The 23865-nt window shown below is 40.7% G+C and overlaps 1 protein-coding gene across 1 annotated transcript in view; it reads left to right on the top strand.

The window, feature by feature from the left end:
• Positions 1 to 2072: 2072 nt before the first annotated feature.
• The window catches only part of LOC131365936 (collagen alpha-1(XXIV) chain), a 77778-nt gene continuing 55985 nt past the window's right edge, over positions 2073 to 23865 (top strand). The window contains exons 1-4 of the mRNA XM_058409921.1: positions 2073 to 2748; positions 10311 to 10381; positions 15073 to 16280; positions 21294 to 21347. Coding sequence (XP_058265904.1) covers positions 2702 to 2748; positions 10311 to 10381; positions 15073 to 16280; positions 21294 to 21347 — 1380 coding nt within the window. The 5' untranslated portion in view covers positions 2073 to 2701. The remainder of the gene's footprint in view (positions 2749 to 10310; positions 10382 to 15072; positions 16281 to 21293; positions 21348 to 23865) is intronic.

A 23865-nucleotide genomic window follows, 5' to 3' on the forward strand; every position in this document is an offset into this window, starting at 1 on the left:
ATGCTTTGTGTCCGCCATCACGCGCTGCTCCTTCAGGGAGGAAGTCGGGCTTCCCCTCGCACTGCATCTCCGATCTGCATGGAAAGATCCAGAAACCACATGCTGCACTGTTTCTAAAATGGAATACGCATTACAGACCCTCCCTGTGATACAGTAAACCTCTGACTCAGGTGATCAGAAATGTTTTTCACCAAGCAGTGGCCTTCCTTTCTCAACGTTTTCATTTTTTTTTTTTTCAAGTCAAAGAAGCTTTATTGTCACTTCAACCATATATAGCTGATGCAGTACACAGTGAAGTGAAACAACGTTCCTCCTAGACCAGAGGTGCTACACATACAAAGACAAAGGACAGTGACGCAGACAAACATTGAGCTAAACATAGAGATAAAAAAATAAACTATACTTAAGGTGCAATAAATAAACTAGACATACAACAGAAGCGCACAGGATGACAAGACAAGACAGTGCAGACAAACAACATATAGACCGACTTTTGTGCAGCTGATGAAATTTGATCTTTTGATGCCGCGTTATATATTTAAGCTCCAGCACATGTGCAGGTCTGACTCTATCTCAGTGACTTGGACGGTTCTCGCGTTTCGAGAGAGCACACGCTGAGACAGAGGTCTGGTTCCTGTCATGCGCTTGCCTCCGCAGAACAGATAATCGCACTCTGAGCTGTGGGCTGTGAGAGTGATGATGAAACTGAGATTCTCTCTGGGATTCATGTGTTGTGGTCATTTCTGGAAGGTTGTCAGTCCAAATCCCAGATCAGACTGCTAAGGCACATCAGCTGATCTGATCTGTGATTAGATTACGACATATTGAAGAAATGAAATCTACCTTCCATCTCAAATATGTTTAGATTGGAACATTTGTAATTTGTCTAGATTTGCTGTTGTGTCCTAAAAAAGAAAAGAGCAAAAGCTTCATTTCTCACACACTTGATTTCCTGGGGATTCAGATTTATAATAAGATAAAATCCAGTGTAGAAGTAGTGGAAACTTAGCACTAACACAAATGGACACAAACAGGAACAACCCTCACTTAACAGAAATGCTGTTTCAAATTTAGAGGAGCTGTGATCACTGGGTGAGAACAGTGGACTTCCACTTCTCCCCAACTTGTCACTCAGTTCCACCAAATACACACTGAACTGAGAGCCAGGAAATCACTGAAATGGTGGTGGAGGTCCAGGATTTACCACTTTAACAGTTTAGACTGTACAGGACCTGTTTGAGAGCATAAGGTATGAGGTACCATTTCACAAAGTCAAACTTTTGTAAAACTTACTCTGAAGCCTTGAGCCTGGCGTCACAGAAATCACTGAAATCGATTATTAAATATTCTGAGGAACACAAATTTCTGTTTATGACAATTAGGACTGACTAATGACCATAGATGTTCTTCCACCTTCATTCACGAGTGGAAGAGGAAGGAAGAGCGGTGCAAGCTGATTTATAACAAGGGTCATTAAGGTAGCTTGTGTCACCAATGCAGCTATTTTGAGACTGATTCGCTGCAGTGTTGGTTATTAGCAGCTCGGTGCTACGGCCGAGCGACACTTTGAAGTCTGAGCGCAGACCTGAACCTTGGCCTAAAGGGTGGAGGTTTTGACCTTGTGCTGTAACAGCAGACATCAGCAGGATAGACGTGTTTTTGGAATCTGTTTTAAAAGGCTAAGATGCACAGAATCATTCCTTATTTTATTGATAATGACAAGAACAGCAGCTCAGACAGTAGTGTAGCTTCACATCACAGGTTTATCGTTATCATTATAGATTTTTGTTTCTATGGTAACAGCGAGTCATTAACAGGGACACAGCTGTTTCCAGTGTGTTTTACAGATGTGCTAAAAAAACATCATGGTATCCAGGACATCTCAGAATGATCTGACATAAATGATCACGATATCGATGTTGTTGTATCGCCAGGACCTAATTGTGATGTAACAATATCACAAAATATCACGATATATCACGATAATGGTTAACGCGAACAACCAACATCATCCCTGAGAACTCTCTGGGGGAAAAAATCCAGCAGCTCGGATTTGGCTTGTGACTGCATCTGTGGACAAGAGCTCGAGGATCGCACCGGTGACGTCACCAGTCGGTGAATCGGCGAAACCCGACACCGATTATTGCTCGGGGCAGGGATGAGCGCGCGCGGCTCCGCTTCTGCATAGCGCAAGTCGAGGCACGTGCGGCACCCACTGCCCGGGGCTACAGTAAGGAGAGAGAGAAAGAGAGAGAGAGAGAGAGAGAGAGAGAGAGAGAAAGAGACCGATCCAGACCGTCCCTCCTCCCTCCCGTAGGAGCCTCTGCGTTACCGAACACCGGCTTCACTGTACCACGGATCCGGTCTTGCACGTGCGCGCAGGACCAACACCGTGTAAGAACATCCCAGCGCGCGCGCGTCCTCATTGCTGTTGACAAGCGGATGGGGATTAGGAAGGGGGTGTAAAGTTTTCCAGAGAGAGAGAGAGAGAGAGAGCGAGAGAGAAAGAGAGAGAGAGAGAGAGAGAGAGAGAGAGATCACCACAAGTTTACGTCTTGCGAAAAATGAGGAGAGTTTGAGGCTCTCGTGCTTTTTTTCACCTTCACCGGCCGCCACCGAGCTCCGGCTCGCGCTCCCGGTCTCCTCTGGCGCGCGATTCCGCTTTCACCCAGGACTCTGCTGCTCGGACAAATGCATACAAATGCATTTAGGAGCCCAACGGACAAGGGGCGGCCGCGTTACACAAACGTGAGTAAAACTGTTTGGTGTATTTCTTTTTTTCTTTTACAATGGATTCTGCTTCTTGTGTGCAAATATGGGCTATGCAGAGTAAGACATCCTGCGCGCGTGCACACACACACACACACACACAGCAGAATCAGCTTTTTATGGAAACACATGCACTCTCACAATCATGGGAAGGTGCATGTTGGACCTTTAATTAACTTAGAGTAAAGCGTCAATCCTTGGTTCTTAAAATCTGATTATGAATCTTAAATTATTTTTCCAAAGGTATTAATCATTCTGGAACTCTTTAGGGCAAGGAAAAGTCTGGAACCTTTAATTCTAAGAGTGTAGGGAGTAAAGACCTTTGCTCTGCCCGTTCCTAGCCACGTTTTATTATTTATTTATTTATTTATTTATTTATTTATTTATTTATTTATTTATTTATTTTACATTATTATTATTATTATTATTATTATTATTATTATTATTATTGTGTCAGTGATTTTAAGACCCTAGTCATTTAACTCACTTTATTTCAGCCACGTATGGCTGAAACTCCCTGATCTCAAGCTCAGTCCCTGATAAATGCTCTGAATGGGTTCACATGGCAGTGAGATGTCAAAATATTTGTACAGGGTTGCCAGATAGGTCACATAACTCAGTGCACAGCGGGAATCTCTTTTTAATCACACCAGAGTCAGAAATTATGTTTGGGGTTCAGGATATAGGACTATTAAGAGCCAGTGATTTTCTAAAATAAAAAAAGATTTAAAAAGAAAAAAAATAACAGTTAACTGAACCCAATCTGGCAACCCAGTTTACACAGGGCAGTGGATTTCAGTGCAGACAAGTTCAGAGTGTACGAGTCAGATGTGGAATTTAATATTCATTAATTTATTTAACTTGTGTGAAGCTAACAACCTGCTACATGTGGAAGAAAGTTCATGCTCGTTGTGTTCTTATCTTACTGAATTTTCCTGTCTGGACTACTTGAGGAATCTTTTCACAAGTCTGGTTAAATGGTACAAATTCCTCATAGCAGTGTGTAGCCTGTCTCCATCTGACCAAACCAACCCCACTGATGGATAAACGTCTTAAAAATCCATGTGTATGCTGGATAAACCGGATCATCATTCTCTGTCATCCATCCAGGAGAAACGTTTCTCTAAATTACTAAGTGACGTTAATGACGTAACTGTGCTGAAAAGACTTGGTGTCATTGTAATATTTGCCAGATTGCTGTTGTACAAGAGGAATGAAACACTTCAGGACATGCAGCTACAGGAAAATAATCAGCTCTGGAGTGGTGACTGTTACTCCACTTTATCACACCACAGCAGTATTGATGATTTTCCTGCCTTATGTGTAAAATCATCAATCAGATAGTCTAAAACCAGCAGATGGAGGGTTTATGTCTAACTGTTACGACTGCACAGAGGACCTGTGACTTTTATCCTGATTCTTTAACACTCTGAGAGAGAGAGAGCGAGAGAGAGAGAGAGAGAGAACTCAAACAGTTTTGTTCACTTCTCTCCTGTAGACTGAGTAAATATTTACTCTGACCATCAGAACACCTCCAGGCACTCAGCCTAAGGTAAGATGTCTGAAGAACATCCCATCTGTCAGCAGCTGGCATTTTGCCCAAATGTTCCATTTATTAGACCAGAACCAGGTTTAAGCCCAGCCCTCGACCATGAAGCAGTTTACATGGTTTTTGCTCTTGGTACAAGTGCAACTTTTAAAGCTTATCCTGCAGGAAGTGGCTACTTTTGAAAAGTCTGTCTGTCGGGGTTCAGTCACAGCAGAAAGTCTGTTCAGAAATGTGTCGAGTGACACTGAGTGCTTTTATACTTCCTGAAACTGTCATCTCTCACATTATGAAAAAACCCAAAACACGCTGACTAAAACTCGTTAAGGAAAATACGGTTAACTGGTTAGCATGTTACTACCAAAACACCAACATGGCGGTGTCCCACTTTGTTTTGAGTTCTTCTGACTTCTAAAGTGTTAGTGAGCGAATATGATGAGATTTATGACGTGCTGAATCATCAACATTCCTACGCTTCTGTAACTAAAACTACGTTTTTTCACATCAGGATGTGATATGACGTGACGTGACGTCCCACTTTAACTCGGTCAAGTCCACAGGCAGCTCAAATTCTCTTATTTTCTGCCTTTAAAGCTGCAGTGACAGCAAACATCCTCCTCATCACCACACACTTAATTCCAACTGCAATTCAGGGTCTAATCTAATAAATCTAATCTAGTTTAGTTAGTAAGTTATAATACACAAGCTAGGACTGAAAAGCAATTGAGGGAACGTGATTAGAAGAGTAAAAAATGCTGGGAAGATGTGGAGATGGAGTTTGAGATCTGCAGGTTATTCATGGATCTTTTGGTGAACATCAGATCAGATAGTGAGTTAACACCATAAAACACACCAGTAGCAGAGATGTATATAGAGAAGTGTTCTGGAATCTCCTCAGCGCTTAGAACATTACTTCAGCTAAAAGGAACAGTATTGTGTGTAAGAGATTCAGATCCTGACATGTGAAGATGGTCAAGTGCATTCAGACATTCAGACACACACAGACACACAGACACACACACACACACACACAAATATGCTGGATTTTGCTGTCACATGTTTGATCATGGGCACAGTTCAGTCTCGGGGTCAAGAGATGTTAATCCTGCAAGCCACGCCGAGGTCAGAGGTCCATCCAAAGCTCTTCCGGGTCAGTGGTCAACTAATTGAAGACTGTAAACTGAATTGTTTCATCAGTGGACGTTAAAGTAAAAATGCCATGTGTCAAATCCTGTTGTAGACAAAGACACGTTAACACTCAGTCAAACAAAATGCTTACTTTATATAATCTACTACTCAGTTTTTCTGGATCAGAGTTGTGTTTTTTGTTGCTAGCTAGAACTCTACAGTGGGCAGAACACTACGGTTCAGAGTGTCTGGTTTAGCTTGTATAAAAGCATAAATGCGCTAACGCAGTGTCATTCAGCAGGAGAATAAAATGCTAGTTACTTAATTAATATATTTGATTAGTTTCATGATGCAGATTTGCTATCTTCTCTTATGTCAACTTTCTCCATTTGCGGGCACAAGAATGTGTTTTTAGGATGTTCTTAGTGAAAGCAGTCACTCCACACAGGTGAGCTGATTACACTGCTCCAGTCCAGGGGAAGTCTACATCCATGGGGTGCTGTGTGTCCACCAATGACCATAACAACTCTTTCCCCAAAGTTCAATAATAAGCAATCAGTCGAACCGAACACAAGACCAAAGAGAACAGGGATCTGTTTTGTCTCAAACCCAGCTGTCACACTTCACCATACCCTCAGGGAGTCCAGAACAGAGTGCAGTTGTGAAAACTGGCTGTAGAGTTTCAGTTCTATTTATTCTTTACTTTGCTTGCCAGACTTTTGTGAACGATACCCAAGGCTGAGCACTTGAGTGTTAAAGGTATTGCTCTGCCAGTCCTGGGATTTGAGCAGAATGCAGAAAGGTTTTTCCTTCAATCGTTTCCAGACTCTCTCAGTACGACTCTTGGCTCTGGTCAGGCAGCATGTCTTCTGGTTTGTGTGAGGATGGTGGAGTGTTATGTCTGACCACAGCACTGCAGTCATGTGGTCAAACACTGTCTCTGTGCCACGGAGAGGAGAAGTCGAGGATTTGGAAGTGGCTTTTACTGCAACTGCACGCAACAGCTTTATGCTTCATAAATACTTCAATGGCTGCTTGAAGATGCTGAGGGTCAAGTGGCCCAACATTTCATAAACAAATATGGAGCTTTAATAACCTTTTTTGCTTTATAAATGAATAGAAAACCATTTGGACTAAAAGGTTCTGAATTTCCAAAAAGTTCCTACTAAGCCTTGGTAAGGATTCATTGGACAAGTAAGGGTTACTGGCCTCCAGAAAGTATCTTCCTGGCTTTTTATTAATGGTTCATTGGATATCTAAAGGGGCTGACCTTCAAAAGAGTTTCTTAAATGGTTCTTTAAGTTTCACTGTATACGTAACTAAGGGTTCCTAGCTTCCAAAAAACTGTTTGTCAAAGGCTTGTTAGGGATTCTTTGGATAAATAAGGTTTACTGACCTCCAAAAAGGTTCTTCAATAGTTTTTATTTATGGTTTATTGGATATCAGATAATTCCAAGCCAAACAGGACCTTAAAGCGTTCTTTAAAAAGATAAGGATTACTGGCCTCCAAAAATGGTGCTTGGTAAGGGTTTTTAAGTGTTCATTGAAAAATTAAGGGGTCTTAACTTCCTCTAAATGTTCCTGGAGTGTAGCATGTAGGGATCTAATGTGTTTGCATTGTGTGTTATGAAGCAAGGCTCAGAGATTTTCTTTTCATATTTCCTGCAACCTGAATGCCTATGGATAATTCTTCTTATTAGCAAACCAGCATTTGTGGGAGAGTTTTGTTGAGAACGAATCACATTTAGCCTGGTTTGACCTCCAGCTCTGATATGGGGTGCTGTGGAAAATTCGATTATAAATGCATTGTGTTATGGTTTAGACAATATAGAGCCTTACATCCAAACCAGATGCTGTGTGTGTGTGAGTGTGTCTGAGTGTTGACTACACTGCCTGGACATGGGTCATAAACATGTCATTTGGCTGCCAGAATTCAGTTTTGGGTTTTTTTGAGATCACTGCATTCTGTTTTTAAATAATTGCAGTTCTGTTTATTCTAATATCATACAGTATCACCAATCTCACAGACATTTATCATTTAAATTCATCAGCAATGTTTATTTTTTTCAACAGGATGGTGTTTTACGAGAAAATCATGCCATGTTGGGCTGTTTCAGGAAAACAATCAACCATGTGTGTGATGAAGCAAAGTCACTGTTATCACTCTGAAGCTGATGATTTCCTCTTATACCAGAGCAATTTAATACATTAATGAGGAACTCTTCATTGTTTTATCCATTTTATCCATAGTTACATTTACCTGGATAATTAAATTCCTGGCTTTCAAAAAGGTTCGGTAATGGTTCATGGGATAATTATGGGTTCTCAGCTTTGCTAAAGTTCATTGGATAATTGAGAGTCACTGGTTTTTGAAAAGGGTTCTTCAAGAGTTTATTGCATAATTAAGAGTTCTCAGCTTCCAAAAAAGCAGTTCTTAAAGGGTTCACTGGATAAAATAGCTTCCTTAAAAGGTTCTTCAAAGGCTTGTAGAGAGAGAGACAGAGAGTATTGTACAGTTCAGTCCTGAGTGTGTGTGTGTGTGTATGAGAGAGAATTTTGTACAGTTCAGTCCTGGGTGTTGAGGAGCCTGATGGCTTGAGGAAAGAAACTGTTACACAGTCTGGTTGTGAGGGTCCGAATGCTTCGGTACCTCTTCCCAGATGGCAGGAGGGTGAAGAGTGTGTGTGAGGGGTGTGTGGGGTCATCCACAATGCTGTTGCCTTGCGGATGCAGCATGCAATGTAAATGTCCGTGATAGAGGGGAGAGAGATTCCGATGATCTTTTCAGCTGTCCTCACTATCCGCTGAAGGGTCTTGCGATCCGAGACGGTGCAGTTCCCAAACCAGGCAGTGATGCAGCTGCTCAGGATGCTCTCGATGGTCCCTCTGTAGAACACAGTCAGAATGAGGGGAGGGAGATGGGCTTTCCTCAGCCTCCTCAGGAAGTAGAGGCACTGCTGGGCTTTCTTGGTGATGGAGCTGGTGATAAGTGACCAGGTGAAGTTCTCTGCCAGATGAACGCCAAAGAAATTTGGTGCTCTTGATGATCTCCACCAAGGATCCGTCGATGAACAGTGGAGAATGGTCACTCTGTGCTCTCCTGAAGTCAACAGCCATCTCTTTAGTCTTGTCGACATTCAGACAGGTTGTTGGCTCTACACCAGGCTGTTAGCCGCTGCACCTCCTCTCTGTATGCTGACTCGTCGTTCTTGCTGATGAGATCCACCACGGTCGTGTCATCGGTGAACTTGACGATGTGGTTGGAGCTGTGCATTGCTGCACAGTCGTGAGTCAGCAAAGTGAACAGCAGTGGACTGAGCACACAGCCCTGAGGAGCTCCAGTGCTCAGTGTGGTGGTGCTGGAGATACTATTCCCGATCCGGACTGACTGAGGTCTCTCAGTCAGAGAGGTGTTCAGGCCCAGCAGGCTCAGCTTCTCAATCAGCTGCTGAGGGGTGATTGTGTTGAATGCTGAACTGAAATCTATGAACAGCATTTGAACGTAGGAGTCCTTACAGTCCAGGTGTGTGAGGGCCAGGTGGAGGGTTGTGGTGATGGCATCGTTCATGGAGCGGTTAGGATGATATGCAAACTGCAAGGGGTCCAGTGAGGGTGGTAGATGTGTTTTGATGTGCCTCATGACGAGCCTTTCGAAGCATGTCATCATGATTGGTGTGAGTGCGACGGGACGATAGTCATTGAGGAAGGAAACCATAGACTTCTTAGGCACAGGGACGATGGTCGTTGTCTTGAGGCTCCATGTTTTCATTTCCCTCAGCTGTAGGCCACATCAAACTCACTTTCCTAAGAGTAGCCTGCTGGAACCTGATTGGCTTTGAAAGTCTGTTCTGCTAGTGATAAAACACTGTTTGGTTTTTGCTAAGTGAGTCCAGAGTTCAGACAAAGACTGAACACATTTACCCCACAAACAAAAGTTTTTTGTGCAGAGAGAGACATCTGTTCATCAAAATCCATGACGATAATATCGCCAGTTTATATGATGTGAAGACGATCAGATGAGGTTCAGTTCAAACTCAGGAAAGCTTTAACTAACAGGAATCTCATGAACATTACATTTCTTGACTAAATGCTCCTGTGAACTATTTACAAATAAATCTGTTTGCATTTGATAAATCCAAATCCATCAAGCTGTTCTTCAGTTGTTCATGTCCTGCTTGTTTCCATTCAATTCCTAGGTGTTTTTTCTGCATTCTCATTGGCTGTTGTCAGCGTAAACTAGTAGAATACTTTACATGGTGAAGGCACTAAAGATAGCAGCAATCCCTGATTCACTTCATTGGTGTAGTTATTCTTACTTCAGGAGATCATTCTGTGGCATTAAACTCAAGACATGTTATCGGTTAAAGTTGCAAATTCCTCATCTTCCACATTAGTTTGACGCATGGAATAATTCATTTTAGTTTCAGAATAACATGCTTTAGGGTGAATAACTGAATAATAATCAGTGGCAGTGGCTTCTGTCGGGAACTGGGTCTTGGGTTTGATCCCTGGCTCAGAACTGGGATAATAACCCGGAGCTGTAGGACTCTGAGATTCTTGTAACATCTACTACGGCCAAAATATTTAATCGGAGTGTGCTTCAGGCATTTTACAGCACTGCGCTGACTAGTGGCCCTGCACCAGGTAAATAAATCCTATAAAAAGCATCAGATTAGCACACTAAGCCTTCCTTTATTGGGCTCTTCATTGTTGGCTCAGGGGCCAGAAAATGAAACCTGGATGATTGATTAAGATTATTATGAGGTTAATGCTAATGCCTTCATGTGACTGAAGAAAGTGTGTATAAGAAAACCAAAAAATATGTGAAATTAAAAAATGTTCTTTCTTTCTGCTTTTTTTTTTCCAGGAGAGCCCTCCTTCTGCTCCTGTCAGTATGTTTCACTATGCTATCTGCAGAAGAACATTCACCCACTCAAGGTGAGCACTGTCTGTCTGTCTGAAACACACTCTGTCTGTCTGTCTGTCTCCCCCTCTGCTTGTCTGTCTGTCTGTCTCCCCCTCTGTTTGTCTGTCTGGCTGTCTCTCTTCCTCTCTTTGTATGTCTCTCTCTCTCTTTCTCTCTCTCTCTCTCTCTCTAACTTTCTCTCTAACTGAGATTCTGTGTATGTGTGTATGTGTGTGATGTTCCAATAAGAACAGAGATTACAACAATGTTGTTTATAGTGTAAATTCTTCACCACACAAGAGAACAGAGCAGAAGAATAACTATGACGCTGAAATGAATGAAGTTCTTGATGTTAGGTTGTCCATGTATAAAAGGCTGTGGAGTTCCACTGATTTTCCTCTGCACCTTTTCTGCGTGTCTGCTCTTGCTCTGTGAGAATGTAGAGAGAGAGAGAGAGAGAGAGAGAGAGAGGTGGTGGGTGGTGGTGGTGTTATGGGGACACTCACACTGTAAAAGTCCACACTCAGCAACATTGCAGTCGCAGCGACGTTGGAATATTAGAAATATTTCTAATGCATCCAGCATGTCATAAATCTCCTTATATTCACTCATCAACTCGACAAGACTCATTTTTCACCAACTTTCCACTATGTCCTCCATGTTTGTCCTCCTTTGTGATCTGCTTCATTGGGCGGTAAAAAAGTGTTACTCATTGTTACTTGCTCCTGAAACGTTGAACTTTTTTAAACCTCTGAAGCTCCAGTGTGACCAGAATGCTTGCGTAAAAAAAAAATGGCTGCATCCTTGAGCTGTTGGTTGAGAGAGCAGATCAGTCGTCAGATTCCTCAGCGAGCAGAGAGAAATTCCTGTTCTACATCAGACACATTAACCAGCGTCCAGCCTGAGATGGAAGAGTAACAGGAAGTGGAGCGGACGAGAGCCTCAGGCCTGTGTGTAGGAATGGTGAGAGAATGTAGTGTTTATAAAGACCACCTCAAACCGGCTGTGAGAGCTCACTGCGCTTCTAGAAACACAGATAAAAACAGTGTTTATGTAACCTTGAGATCTGCTTGGTCATTAACATTTATATGAACAATAAAACATACTGAATGATAACGAGGCAGATGTTGGAATGTGCAATGAAAATAAATAAATAAATAAATCGTGTAATTAAAGATGGGAAATAAAAATCAATATTCATACACTTTGATATTTTTCCATTAAAACAGCAAAACATTAAAATAATGCCACATAGCTAAAAGCACAAAAAACACAAAAAACTATTTTTTATCAGTTAAACACCATTCAATAATTTCCACTATAATATAATAAATATAATAAAATCAATATTAACAAAAAGAATAAAATGATTACAGTCTTTATATGTAAACATTTTTCCAAAAATTCGATTCCACTTTTTAAAATTTGTTACAGGATTAGACTGAATTTTGTTCTGTTGTTCTCCAATATCTAATCACTTGATTAATTAATTAATTTATTTAATTATTTATTAATGTATTTGTTTGTTTATTTAGTTAGTGGTAGATGATCCTGGGTATTAGATCAAAATGGATCATCATTGGACAAAAAATATCAGGAACAAAACTGCATTTGAGCAATTTCTCTGAAAGCGTTTGTACGTCAGTGACTGAAGCTCATTTGTTATGTTGAACTGGTTTTTATGGGCTGCATGGTGTCTATAGAGTTCATGTCTTTAGAGTCACAGCTCTGAAAAAGCTTATTGGACGACCTATACCTGAGGTCAAAGTTCACGGAGTCGGCCATGTGGAACCTGCCTGGGATGTGAGCTGTGATGCTTTGATCTCTGAGTGGAGGCACAGAAAGAGTGCCTCCTTTTTTTTAAGGAATTTTACTGTGGATGGACTTCTTCTAATAATGTGATGAATAACATCCTCGGTTAGATCTGAGAGAAAGAGTCAAGTGCTGGGTTCTTCAAATGTTCTTTGGAAAGTTCAGGGTTAAGAAATAGTTCAAACTTTTTTGCTGTCAGCTGCTATATGGACTTTCATGCTAGTAATAAGGAAGCCTTAAGAGTCGAACATTGAAACTTTCTACTGAAGCTGGTTTCAAAGGTTTCTCAGGAGTTAACACAGTAATCACACTCAGTTGAGGAGGGAGGAGGGCTGAGGGATGGATGTGAACTGGGTCTGTTTCCACATGAACTCTAGTGAGAAAGCATGACTGATTCAGCTGCAAGAAATGTGGGTTGCAGCTTGTTTTGTTTACATTTTTTAACCTGGTAAAATGAGGCTACAGACTGCACTACAGAAATACCATGTGTGCTGGAAATGTGAACTATATGCTATAGAATCCAAAATAAAGTAATTCACTGCAAAGATAATTTCATGCAGATGTTTTATACTCTAGTGATCTTTGATCTTCTACCTTTAGTAAACATCAGGAGTCACTGAGGTCTGATCAGGGTTCAAATCCAGGGGAAAACCAGTGATCCTGTTGGGATTGGGAAATCAGTTATCCTTTTGGGATGGGAAAACCAGTAATACAGCTGGGTTGAGCAAGCCATTGATCCTGCTGGGACAGGAAAAACAATGATCCAGCTGGGATGGGAAAACCTGTAATTGAAATTGAATGGGAATACCAGTGCTCCTCCTTGGACAGGAACACCAGTGATTCTTCTGGAACTGAAAAAACAGTGTTTCACAAGCACAGGAAAACCAGTGATCCTGCTGGAATTGGAAAACCAGTTATTATTTAGGGACATGAAACAAGTGGTTTTTTGGAGACAGGAAACAAGTGATTCTTTGGAGAAGGGAAACAAGTGATTCTTTTGGGATGAAAATAAGGGATTCCTTTAGGACAGGAAAACTAATTATTCTTTGGGGACAGGAAACAGGTGATTCTTTTGGGAGAGGAAACAAGTGATTCTTTTAGGACAGGAAAACCAATTATTCTTTGGGGACAGGAAAACCAGTGATTCTTTTAGGACAAGAAAACTAATTATTCTTTGGGGACAGGAAACAGGTGATTCTTTTGGGACAGGAAGCAAGTGATTCTTTTAGGACAGGAAAACCAATTATTCTTTGGGGACAGGAAACAAGTGATTCTTTCAGGACAGGTAACAAGTGATTCTTTTGGGACAGTAAACGAAGGATTCTTTTAGGACAGGAAAACCAATTATTCTTTGGGGCAGGAAAACACATGATTCTTTTGGTGACAGGAAACAAGTGATTCTTTGGGGACAGGAAAACCAGTGATTCTTTTGGAAGAGGAAAACCAATTCTTTAGGGACAGTAAAGCCAGTGATCGATTACTAGACTGTGTCCCAGATGTACAGGCTTCTTCTAAAAGGACATTTTCTTTAAATTTGCAACAAGCAGGAACTGTATCTTTAACAGGCAGCGGATTTTGTTATGTGTTTTAAGCAGACCACCAGAAAAAAAAACAGCACCGACTCCTGCTGTGATTACTTGACCTCAGATTTACACGCTGAGATTGATGAATTTAATCCTAGCGCTGAAGGAAAGAGCTAATCTGAGAACTATTGTTTTCCCCTGAAATGTTTAATAAATCAGGGTTGTGGTGTAGGTGCAAGAGAGCAGTGGACCAGGTCACTCTGTGTTTCTGCAGCAGGATAGAAGGAGACAGAGGAGGTTTTGAACAGCTTGAGCATATCGGAGCAGGGATCATGGATGTCCAGCAGCAGGGCAAGGCATTTTCATTACAAATCCAGACATCGGTTTTCTCAGATAACTCTTTCCCTTCCATCCCTGTGTTCTTTCCTGTCCTGAAAGAGAATGCATGCTGTTTTACTGAAAAGAAACATGGGCCAAAATGCTGACTCACTCTTAAAGAAAGCACCCAGTGTCCTCTGTTCCTTTTAGTTTTATGTTTTATTCTGGACAGATCCTGGATCCTTGACCTGAGTTCATGGATTATGAGTAAGACGGAGATGTGATGTGACATCTAGGATTCCGTTGTATAATGAAATTTTTTCTGTTTCATACAGCCATGTGGGGTTATTTGTGTTTCAGATGATCTTTGATTAGGCTGCATTGCAAACAGGGAATCATGAATCTTCTTTGTTTTCTCTGCTTCACTAATTTAGACCTGCTGTAGTCTTGTGCCACATGTAAAATATTGGTTTAACATTTAATGATTTACATTCAATTTACATACAAATTCTGAACATGCAACAGCTAGTTGGGTCTTTTGAGTCAGTGGTTGCTCTACCTTGTAGCTCACTCTAACCTTACAAATTGCCGTAACATTCCCAGGTTTGTCTGCATATGGGAAAACATTTGAGTCAAAGTCACGATGAAGTACTTGATCTTGTTGTATGAGCTTGTCCAAAAAGATATAGAGTTTGTGGGAAATGAATCCACATGATAAAGAGGAAGTTTAGATCTTTGGGAGAACAGATCTTGAAGTTACTTTTCAGCCTGACTCTGAGGACTTTCCCTTCTGCATCTCTTTGTCATCCCTCCATCTGGACCACAGCTGCTCGTGAAGGCTCTGTGCAAGGCCTTAAGGATAAACTGATATCAGCGGACCAGATACTGCAGCATATTGAGGGAAATCATAGGCAAAAAAAATAGCTAGGGGTAATTTATACTATGGACAACATGCTTCTAGGGCAGAGAGCTAGCTGTAGCTGGTTTGTTGTGCAAAGATCAATCCCATGCTTGAACCACTCTTTCATTGTCTTTTTGTGTGTGTGTGTGTCTGTGTGTTTGTCTCTCAGGTGTAGATCTTCTTCTTCAGTTGGGCCTGTCCAGCCGGAGAGATGTCGCTCATTCCTCTTGGATGATGACCTCACCCCCCCTTATTTCTTCCCTTCCATCGCTCTCTATCCTTCCCCCTGGGGTCGGGGTGACCCTGGACCATGATGCCATGATTGAAGCCCCTTTAGCAAGTGTTCTTCCCGCAGGTGTGGAGAAGGAGTTTTCCCTGATAGTGAGCCTCAACTCCAAGCGTGCGACCAATGCCTTTCTTTTCAGTGTGCGGGATGGATTGGACCGGCTCCAGTTTGGTCTGCAGCTTCTGCCCAATCGGGTGGTGGTGTACACAGGTTACAAGGCATCCGTCTACTTTAGCTATGAAGCACAGGATGGACAGTGGCACTCGTTTGCAGTGGCGGTGCGTCCACGCTCTGTGTCATTCGTTGCCCGATGTGGGGGGCTACACTACAATGAGGAGACACTGACCAGGCCACGAATGGTGGTCTCAAATGGCCGTGTGGCTATCGGAAGGATGAGCTCCAGGGTGGCACAGTTTGAAGGTACTCTGTGCCAGCTGGACATATATCCTTCAGCTGAGGTCGCAGCACATTACTGTGACTATGTTAAAAAAAACTGCAGACTGGCAGACACTTTCCGATCTCTATTCCCTTCCACATTGGCTTCCCTAACATCCTCTACGAGCTTCCCTACTCCCTCTGAAACACACACACAAAACCCTGTCAACTCCACACTCAGGAACTCTATAGGCAAAATTAAACCTACAACTGCATCCTTTTGGAATACACTGAGATCGAGTACTATTCGGACTGTTGGTCCATCTCCAAGCCCTTTCAAATCAGCGCACTCCCCAGATCTTTCTCCAAGAACTACTATAAGCACCCCTCCAAGTGAAGGTGGATCCTATGAGGAGAACAACACGGACGATCGGCAGCTGCTGGGAAGACCCCGTGCCACTCGGGCCACTCCGAACCTCATCTCTCAGCACAGGAAGAACCAGCTGATTAATGACAACGGCTCCCAAATGAAGCTGAATGGTGCGACCCTATACAGGCAGCAAGGATACAACAACCAGCTGGAACATCTTGAGGAATATGGTGAGGAACGGACGTACGACTCAGGGGTTTATGGATACGACTATGGATTAGAAGATGGAGAATATATTTTGGACTATGATGGCTTTGATGGTCTGAAAGGGGATCCAGGACCTCCGGTGAGTCATCATTTCATAGCTCGTGTGTCTTTGTGTGTGAGTCAAAGTGCTGTGTTTTTTAAAACCTTCCCAAGACAAGCAGGAGCAAAGATCTGCATGAAAAATGAGCCAAATGGCAAAACATAAATATCCAAACTAATTTATATCTTTTTAGAGGTTCTTGGAAAGCTTTGAGCACTTGGCTGCATTTTGAAGAGCTTCCCTGAGTGAATAAGGGTAAGAAATGAATAGAAATGTTTGGCAGCTATATCTGCTGATTTAAGAAGCGGGGCAGTCTTGTCCAAGCGTCTTTCCTTTTCACCTTTAGAATAATTGAAACAAAGCCAGTAGGGCAGGATGGCCGATTTGTGCTTGGAATTTATAAACAGATCATCAGGGTGATGTCCTATATTGGCCATTGGAGATTTATTAGGTTGATAATCAGAGAGGTACAGCACAGTGGGCAGATATTGCCCATAACTTGATGATTGAGTGTCATGATATGAACCAAAATACAAAATCTTAGAAAATGGCATAACGAGGTTCTGTGTATCTATACTCACCTGTAATAAACACTGTTGTCATAGCTTCTATAACACCAGGCTACATTTTCAAATCAATATTGTTAGCTAATTGTAGCTAATAACAGAATAAGAGATCTGTTGACACTGCTGAAAGGATCTTCAAAATTTCCAAGAGGTTGTCCTGTCTTTGTGCTTCACCCTCAGCTTCATGCCCCCAGTGGCCTCCCTTTAGCTATGCCCATGTTACTAGCGCTAATTGTAGCATTAACAGTTGAAATTCAAAAACTATGCTACTTTAAATGCAACTTGATTATATACAGAAGCACAGTGATTTATTTCACAATAAATTGTAGCACAAGGCTTCCTTGTTTATACCGTCAGAGCTATATATATATATATATATATATATATATATATATATATATATATATATATATATATATATATATATATAATGTGTAATGGTTTAGCATTGGACTCTTGGTATCCTAATGACCGTTCCAGGTCACATGAACTGTTGATCAGTGGACATGGAGAGAGACAGGATATGATAGAATTTGGTGAATACTCAGAAATGTAAATGTATTTTATTTGAGAGGATCCATTGAAAGTAAGGTTTTTTTTAACACACACACACACACACAGAAAATGATCTCTGAACCTACACATTATATGTATAAAATGTGTTGCTTCATTTCTTAAGTGATCTCCTGGGTTGTAAGAGCAATCAATGCTTCAGACTTTCCATAACACTCTTTCTCTCTCTCTCTCTCTCTCTCTCTCTCTCTCTGTGTGTGTGTGTGTGTGATAGTAAAACTAAGGAAAATAGCTGGCTCTGAAACATATCTGCTCTGATGTTGGAGTAACCTTCTTTCCAGATGTTTACACCTACACACACACACACACAGACAGAGTAGTGCTGGGCAAAGTCAAATTATAATGTCTAATCTTTACATCTGGTGTTGCATAAATATTTTGGCCATATTATGCAGTGAAAAGTCTGAATCATTTTAATGAGTCGAGTCTTTTGAAGAATCAATTTCAATCGACTGATTCAGTCGAGGCTGATGGGACATAAAATTCATAAATCCTGCACATGAAATGGAAAGCACTAGCTTAACAGTGTAAATTTAAACAATACAAATTTGCATTTTGCAATCCTTACGATTTGGAGAATTTTTTTTTTTCTTAATCAAAATCATATGACGGTCTATAAGAAATCATATATATTTTATTTTGTCGTATGTTAGTATAGCCAATGAGCTCAGCGCATTTACTGCAAAGTGTCATTCTTAACTTACATCATAGTGATGCTCATCATTTATGATGTTTAGATTTGATGTTCAGCTCATGTTTTTCAATCGTGTCACTTATGGATTTAATTTGCGTTTATTATTGTCTCAATTCGTCATGTTTTGGGGATTAATTTTGTCCACAGATCATTGAGACATAAAATGTGAATGAATTCAAAACGGATGTTGCTAATGTTACTGTTGCAATGTATTGAGGCTACATTGTTATATTCACTTGATTTTTAAACAATAACACTACTGTACTGTTTTTACAGCTGTTGACAGCTGCAGTTTCCCCAAGCGCTACTTTAACACTACAGTCACTAGTATTTTTAATTCTCAGACTGATCCCTGTCTAAAAATGACCAAATGCCTGTATAATAAATATATTATAAATGTTTTATTTGAACCTGAAATGCTATGTACACTACAAAGTTTTAAAGTCTGAGCCTAGCTTTGTTAACATGAGTGACATGGGAACCACAAGCTAGTGGAAGTATGAAGTAAAGAGTCTCACAGCATGACTGAGCTTTCCAGCTTTCAAGGAATTTGCTTCATATGTGTTTGTTGCTTTACATTGTTATATAAAATCTGCGTAAAAAGGAATTTGATTTGTTGCTTGTTGGAAGGAGTTTCATCTACTACAGAGGAGTTTACACTTCTTTGTGCTTCTCAGTATCATGACAAAGCGAATGTTTTCAACGTAAGTGAGAACATGGACTGTTCAATGACATTAAACGTAACTCTAAAAGGATAAAAAGGACATTGTATGTATGGTTCTTTAATAAATAAGGATCATTAGTGTTGGGAGATTGCTGTGCGACAGAGTATAAGTAAAATAAATCACCCTGTAACAGGAAAACAGTCGTGTTGGTTGTGGTAACAGTAACTCTGCTTCATCACTCTATTTTACATATTTCACATATTTTAGGGATATTAGATTGAATATATTTAGAATGACTAATTCTTGCCCCCTGGTGTTTCTGAGGCAGAACGAGATGAAAAACAATCAAATGTAATTACAAACATAGCAGTAATTAGTTTTGTATTATTTTATTGCGATAAAATTAATAAAACACTAACATTTGTGTCGGAGAGTCAGGTTCAGTGAGATATCTATGCATTTCTATTTATTTTATTTGCTTTTCGATTATTTCGCTGAATTGATCAATGATCCATGTGTGTAATTAATTCACATCTATGTTTAACTCACCAGGATTTACTCATCTTTAGATTTCCACCAGTTCAGTTCAGTTTCCTTCGTTGTGGTTGTATGGACCACTTTGTGTGTGTTAATGCAGAATTAATGCAGTGGTTTATGGGACAAATCTGTGGTCATCTGCCAGAAAAAGCTAAAAGTGGATGTGAAGTTTTTGAAAAGTGGATTGTTGCTCTTGGCATTAAGAGGCAGTGTGTGTCCTGGTCAGAAGTAGTGTGAGGACAGAGGTAACCGTCCGTATTCTGGACAACCTGTAAATATCCTGTAGTTCAGGCTTTAAATTAAATATGTAAAAATGTAATGAGATTATTATCATGTTTTAGAAGCATCATATCAGCATAGGTCTAATAAATCTTAAATAAAAAATCGGGTCTTAAATAAAACTCTCTATGACGTGCTGTTCAAGTAAAATAATCAACGCCCAGGTGGCATGATGAAACAGAGACACGGTCACTACTTCCACGCACATTTTATTTCTTTATTACTTTGTATTTATTTGTGGAACTTTATGAAATAAGGTGGTTCCTGCTCTTATGTTCTAGCAGCTATAAACATTGTTCCCTAATCAGCCTCACTTTATTCTCTCTCCTGTTGAGTTAAACCACAATGACACATAAACTCTGCTGAACAGTTACATCCTTACCTCTGACTTTTACAAATCTGGAGACTCCTTCCATCAACGTATCCGAAACATCTCTTCACAGATAAACAATATCATGTTTTGTTTTGTTTTTTAGCATTTGCTGGACACGTCGCTGTGAATGAGCTGTCACTATAGCAGTTCAAACGTGTCAGAGTGAGCACATTAATTATAAATACACCTGATTTGCTGCAGCTTCTGTTATTTAATCAACACCCTCTGGCAAATCCGAATAGAGTATTCGAAAGTGCTGAATTAAGAGGGTTGAGTGCATGATGTGTCCGATATTTTCACTTGAATAAGAGCATCATCCTGGTAGCTGAAGTGCACTTTTCAGTGTGAACAAACTAGTAACACTAATACTATACACAGTGGAGTAGAATAGTGTGTAAGAATGTGATTCGGGACGCAGCCTCATGAACAGACACGTAACACTCATCTGAGTCCTTATAAAGCTGGTTTCTGTCACACACACACAGAAAGACATAAATGTAAATGTAATATTCAGCATTTTCCTCTAAGTTGTCCTGTGTTGTGTTGAGTTGCGTTGCATTGTGTTGTGTTGTGTTGCATTGTGTTATGTTATGTTATGTTATGTTATGTTATGTTATGTTATGTTATGTTGTGTTGTGTTGTGTTGTGTTGTGTTGTGTGGGGGAACCATATTGTCTTCACTTCACCATGTCATCTCGCAGTTATTTATGGTTCGACTATCAATCACATGATGTGATGTGACTGGAGGTGACACGTAAACCTGTGTAAAATATTTCTGTGGAAATTCCCATTATATTGATTCTGCCTCATTCACACTAAACCCCTTTCCCAGGACATAACCTGAAACCTCCTGCGTTAAAGTGTGTGTGTTTCACTGGAGCTCAGGTTTCAGCTGCGTGTTGTCGCAGGACAAGAGACCAGGTCAGCCCTGAAGCACTATGTTAAATCACACAGTTATATATACAGTTATAGAAATAAAATTATTTACTCACTGGAAGAGCATGGCTTCCCTTTAGAGTCTGGTTCCTCTCAAGGTTCCTCATATCATCACCTCTGATAAACATTACATTTCAATTTTAAACTTTTTTTATTAGAATTTTTATATTTATACAAATAAAATTGAATTAAACTAAAGGGTGAAGTAGACACGTCTGCAGTCATGGGGTTTTATGGGTCACAGGAACATGTTCCTCCTGAAAGCGTGAGAGAAACACAGACTTGGCCTGGAGAAAACATGAGGTTTCAGTTACACTGTGCATCTTGTTTCCTCGATCAGACTATTCATTGTAGATTGTGAGTTCAGCTCTTCCTGGCTGCTCATTGTGTCATTTCTCTCTCATCTCATAGTCTCGTGTTGTCTTGCAGGGTTCTCCTGGTCCCCCCGGTCTCCCTGGACCTGCTGGGAAAAGAGGACCACGGGTAAGAACCTCCCTTTTCTCATTCTGCTTTTGTTTGGTTGTGTTCATTAATTAACTACATATTCAGTATATTTTCTATAACAAATGTACAAACAATTTAGTAATGCACTAGTTCTAACGCACCATGCTTCAAATTAATCATCAAGGTGCTAAAGTTTTTTGTAAATAGAGACATTTACATAATATTTATGAATGGATTCTCTGTGCTGTGTTTTTTTTCTGTCTTATTATCCTGAAGAGAGAGAAAAAAAGAGTGTGTGGTGAGGGAGAGAGCGTTTATAGCTGCTAGAACGTGACTAAAAGACATGAACACTTACAAGCAGGACATGTCGTTTTTACTCGAAATAATCCTGAGAAACTGCTAAAAAGAATAAAACACTTCAGGATGCGCTGTTACAGGAAACTAATCCCAAATCCACTCGTTTTTTTGCCAATTATTTTTCTCTCCTCAAGTGTTTTATTCCTTTGTTTATAAAGTGAGTTTGAGATTATGAGAGATCCTCTGTGTCCTCGTCTTTACTGAGCTGAGTGTATGTAGTGCTCCAGTCTCTAGTAAAGGTGATGACACGTGAGTAGAAGTTTATTTTTATGGTATTCTAAGAAGAAGGACATAATAAACTGATGTAACTGCATTTTTTATGATAATGAGGATGAGGATGATGATGATGAAGAAGAAATTCCTGATTTTTTAGCAAATTGTTTAAACCTCAAATCAGACTCCGTTCTGATCTTTACTCTCACATGGATTGGACCGGTGCTGTTCTGAAGACTTGCAAGTATTAGAGAAAGAGAAAAGAAGAAGCCACATGACACACGTTGTGTTTTTTTGCTGAGGAGAGCGAAACATCTGCTCCATCGGATAAAGACGAGAAGTGAGATGCAGATGGTTTACGTTCCCACAGTCACCAGTAAACGTCTGGCAGAATTGACAGCGAGACTTTCATTCTCTTTCTCTTTTTTATTGCAACAACACATTCGACTGTTTTAAATGCACTGAATAAAGCCTGCTGCAATCTCACACACTTCCAAGCATGTGTGCATATGTGTGTGTGTGTGTGTTTCTGTGTTAGACGAAGAAAGGGAGACGAGTGTGTTACAGATGTGCATGAGAGCATACATTCCTGTGGCATGCTAGCACACACACACACACACATACACACACACAGCTGAGGTCACTGTGACACACTGCAGTTAATATAAATCTCAGCTGTGAGCTCATAGAACGTGCGGTAACTGTCTCAGTGTAGTGTTTAGAATGTAGGTACAGACGTGACATGCAAATCGCGAAGAACGTTTATTGGGGTCATGTTAGCAAATGTCGCATCCATGAACCGCATGCAGACGACATAAGAGTCAAGTGACAAAGACGAAATGTCACAAACCAATGGACTTCTGTCTGATCACAGCAGCATGTGGCACGTCGTGTGACTCGTATCTCATGTAGTTTATCGCATGTCGCGTGTAGAGAAGTATTCTTACTCTACTTGCTACGTTCTTCACCAGAGGCACCTTTAATCCCGGCTGCTTTCTTCCCAGATTTTTTTATTTTCCTAATTCTCTCTCTGAGTTTGTGAAAGTTTTCCAAGTAGAAACTGCAGTGTAGAGTAGATGTGAGCGGGGAATTGCAGAAAAGTCAGACTGTACGATCTTTCGTATGCATGTTGTAATGCACGTATTCTATTACCTTGTCTTATTTCTTATTATTTCTATTAAATCCAAGTTTCATTTCACTGCAGGTATTCAACTCAGTCTAACTGTGTACGTGACAAATAGAAAATCTTGAATCTAATCATAGCAGTAAGCAGAACAGTGACATCAGCATGGCAAGTGACATTTAACATTTCACCGAAATAATAAAAACACACCACAGATCATCATAAGGATGGAGTCAGGATGGACTTTTCAGTCATTACTCACTCCACTGTTGACCTGGAGACCCAGTAATCAGCAGGCTGAAGACGTCTGCATGCTTTAGTGAGTCTGACCTGAAATAACTCGGCTGACTGAAGCCCTCGCTTGTTGTAGTGCCAGAATCTGGTGCTCCACTGGTTCAGACTGCTGACTGACTTTCCTGTGCACCTGCTGAGTAAAGCTACACTGATATAGTCGGGTTTACGCTGACAGATAAAATGAAGATTTCTTGTGTGTTTGAAAAGCATCTTTATTCCTCCATCATCCCAAATTCACTATTTTGCCAAAAGTTTTGGGACACCCCTCCAAATCATCGAATTCAGGTGTTGTTTTTCATGGGTTTGGCTTGCCCCCTTAGTTCCAGTGAAAGGAACTCTTAATGCTTCAGCATACCAAGACATTTTGGACAATTTCATGCTCCCAAACTTTGTGGGAAGAGTTTCGAGATGGCCCATTCCTGTTCTAACATGACTGCACACCAGTGCACAAATCAAGGTCTATAAAGACATGGATGAGTGAGTTTGGTGTGGAGGAACTTGACTGGACTGCACAGAGTCCTGACCTCAACTCAGTTGAGATGAATTAGAGTGGAGACTGTGAGCCAGGCC

The sequence above is a fragment of the Hemibagrus wyckioides genome, linkage group LG15 (genome assembly GCF_019097595.1).
Source record: "Hemibagrus wyckioides isolate EC202008001 linkage group LG15, SWU_Hwy_1.0, whole genome shotgun sequence".
Taxonomy (NCBI): Eukaryota; Metazoa; Chordata; class Actinopteri; order Siluriformes; family Bagridae; genus Hemibagrus; species Hemibagrus wyckioides.